Source organism: Drosophila suzukii, chromosome 2R, assembly GCF_043229965.1.
Source record: "Drosophila suzukii chromosome 2R, CBGP_Dsuzu_IsoJpt1.0, whole genome shotgun sequence".
NCBI lineage: Eukaryota > Metazoa > Arthropoda > Insecta > Diptera > Drosophilidae > Drosophila > Drosophila suzukii.
In genome coordinates this window covers 14,414,700-14,418,057 of record NC_092081.1, presented here as the reverse complement: position 1 = coordinate 14,418,057, position 3,358 = coordinate 14,414,700, and the positions used below count along the sequence as shown (strand labels likewise).

The 3,358-nt window shown below is 41.3% G+C and overlaps 1 protein-coding gene across 1 annotated transcript; it reads right to left on the bottom strand.

The window, feature by feature from the left end:
• Nucleotides 1-1,038: 1,038 nt before the first annotated feature.
• On the bottom strand, nt 1,039-3,048 carry LOC108008122 (putative inorganic phosphate cotransporter). The gene is made up of 4 exons (XM_017071911.4): nt 2,957-3,048; nt 2,465-2,601; nt 1,323-2,396; nt 1,039-1,264 (listed from the first exon to the last, which is right to left on the bottom strand). Exons 1-4 carry the CDS (start codon nt 2,976-2,978, stop codon nt 1,043-1,045), a joined length of 1,455 nt encoding a protein of 484 aa, XP_016927400.3. The 5' UTR covers nt 2,979-3,048; the 3' UTR covers nt 1,039-1,042.
• Nucleotides 3,049-3,358: the final 310 nt, after the last annotated feature.

Genomic DNA, 3,358 nt, shown 5'->3' with positions numbered 1-3,358 from the left:
ACTTCATGCATGTATTGAGAGTGATTAGTTTAAAAAAAGCTTAGATCAATGATTTGGCGATAGATTGATTGTGATTAAGGAGGAACCGATTGTTTCAACACTGTTAAGACCAATGTCTGCAGTCTTCTGATGCAGGTCTAGAAATCCTATTTAAATCAACGTGCCACATGGAACTTCTCGATTCTGTCTAGACTTAACCTATTTTTGGCGAGCAGAACATCGGTGGCTAAACGAATGACATAACCGTCATGGCCAAAATCGGTAGCGCCCAGAAGAACGCAGTGCTTTTCATGTCCATATCGAGAACACCTTTAATGTAGGCTGGGATTTCCGCCTGTAGGGTACTCAGACCCCAGATCCCGCAACAACGCCTCACCAAAAGAGCCAAAAAACGGAGCTTATGTTCAAATCGCCTGTCAGGGGATAGGGAAAATAGTCTTATGATACTGCTCATTGTTCCTCAGATATGATTCAGTGGTATTGTTGGCTGCAAGGATGAACCACCGGAAGAAAGCTGTTCCATACGATAGATCCAAAAAGAAACTGGAGATTCTGCAAGATTTCTGCGCCTCTGTCTAGACGTGTTCCTATGATAGTGAAGGAGGTATTTGATGTTACTTTGATTTAATCGACACTCTTCCGGGAAAGTCTGAATTCGTGGTTTCCGCATTGGTCATTGCCACCACAGACACGCCCACATTAAGGTGGCCTATGAAAAAAACTGCTTTTAACCGACCTGAAGCACTGCAGGAAGTTAACTGATTGAGTGATTTAAATCCAATTGGCGTAATGATTAAGTTCGTCTGCGGTTTGACCTTATCACACAATTTTGTTGAAGATAAGGCAACATAATAAACCGTATTTTCTAGGAATTAATACATTGGAAAATACGCCTCTTGAAAAAAAAAATTGAACGCTGACAGACTTAAACTAATAGAAGTAGGCCAATAAATTTTCGTAGCATAATAAATAAGTATATGAATATATAAATGTACTGAAATATATTGGATTAAGTTTAGTTTTAAAAAATCTGGTTGTGATACTATCTTTCCAGTGACTCCAGCGTATTTTTTTTTATTTTATCAGTATCTTTCGATGCTCCGTGGATACCTAAAATAGTTAGGTCTGGTACTTTTAATGGAAGATAGTCTTCGGCATCCCAGGGCTGAGAAATAGCCGATCCAAAGAACAGAAAGACGCAGTTTCCGAAGAAAAACAATACTGAGGCGATTATAAATACGATCTGCCACTCCAAACGATTGGCCTGAAGTACAAATGTTTAAGCGGTGCTATTTTAAAAACAATTAAAGACCAAAACTTACTTCATCCTCAACGATAAAGCCGACCACGAGAGGAGTCACTATAGGCACCACATTTGCAGCTGTATTCACGATCCCCATGAGGATGCTGGCATGATTTGGCGATAGATCGATGGTGTTCAGGGAGGAACCAATTGTTGCACCACTGTTCACACCCACACTAATGGTCATCAGAGCAATGGCCACATTCTTCTGTTCCTGGTCCAAAAATCCTATTCCAATTAATGTAGCACATGGTATCCAGAAGGCTATCGAGTTAAAGGTCTTTCGAAGTGCTGTCAAACTTAGCCTATTTCCAGAGAGCAGAACATCGGCGGCTATCAGGTAAACATACGACATAATCCACATGGTCAAAAATGGTAACGCCGAAAAGAATGCATTGCTTTTCATGTCCATATCGAGAACACCGTTCATATACGTTGGGATCTGCGCCTGTAGGGTACTCAGACCCCAGGTCTCGCAGGAGCGTGCCACCAATAGAGCCAGGAACGGAGCCGAGGTCCAAATGGCCCTCCAAGGAATGGGAATGATGGTCTTGTGATAGTCTTCGTTGTGCTTGAGAGACGATTCGATGTACTGGAGCTCTACCTGGCCTATGTAACGAGATTCCATTGGATTGTTGGCGGCGAAAAGCATCCAAAAGATACACCAGGCGAAGATAATTCCGGCGGAGACATAGGATATTCCCGGCCATCCTATAGGACTTTTTGCTATCATTCCACTCAGGAACATGGCGCAAACGTTTCCGCACTCGATTCCTGTATGACTCAGAGCTCCCAAGCGATTCCTCTCCGCGGGGGGTGACCACCTCGCCAGTTGCTGATGAATGCAGGGAAAGATCAGTCCTTGAGCAAGGCCCATCAGCACTCGAACACCGCAATACGCCTGCCATCCGCCAAAGCTAATGAAGAATGGCGTTAGAGCGCTGAAGGCACCCGATGCGAAGGATCCCCAGAGCATGACATTCTTGACTCCAAACAGCTTGCAGAGATAGCCCCCGAGGAACTGGGTGAAAATGTAGCCCCAATAGAAGCTGGAGATTATATACGACTTTTGTGTCAAGGACCAATCGTATTCCTGAGATATAAAAGAGAGTATATATCAATCAATATAATCAATGATCATTACTTAAATAAAAGACCTACTGGAAAATCCAGATTGGTGGACTCGGCATTCGTCATGGCCACCACGCATACTCCCACATTCAGGCGACCGATATACAAACATGTTATGTTGAGGAAAATTAGTAGGGTCTGAACGTGTCGCATTCCCAGTAGGGGTCCTGAAATCACCAACGACAACTAGTTAATAACGCATGTACTTTGTAATTAGAAGGGTAGCTATTCATCAGAAAAATTGTTGTTTCACTCAAGGAAACCTGCGAAGTATGTTATGCTTATGGACACTTTGAAAGCACGATCGTTTAAAGTCCATAAAGTCCATCTGTAAAGAATATACATTTTTCATTACGTGCAGTGGATGTTTTTCCAGTTTCTGATTCGATCTTGAACTCCATTCTTTTTACCCACACTTATATAATTTAGAAAAACCTTTTTTTTTCCAAGGTGGACTAACTTGATAATTATCTTCTTGCACTTGCATGCACGTATCCAATAATTGTGCTTATTTATCCATACCTTTATTTACTTCAGCTGTCATCCTTGAAATACTTATGAAAAGTTGGCCCACCGACGACCGAAATGTAACACCAATTGAACGCGAGTGAACAGTGGAAGTGCCACACCCAGACACTATTTTAATCTAACGAGTTCTTAATAAACTTTTAATCAGTCAGATTATTCTACGATAAGGCCTTAACGCGTGCTTGTTAATACAAAGAGTTAAATCCATGATTAAGAGAATGTGGCACGCGATTAGGATCATAAACGAGTCAAAATGGGAATGTTGGTGATTATTTTAAAATTAGCCAATCTAATTTGCAGATAGTCCAAATCTTGTACTACCCATAAATATCAAAAGCATGAATTAAATAACAATTAACCTACTAACATTTTTAAAAACTGACCTTAGTTAATATG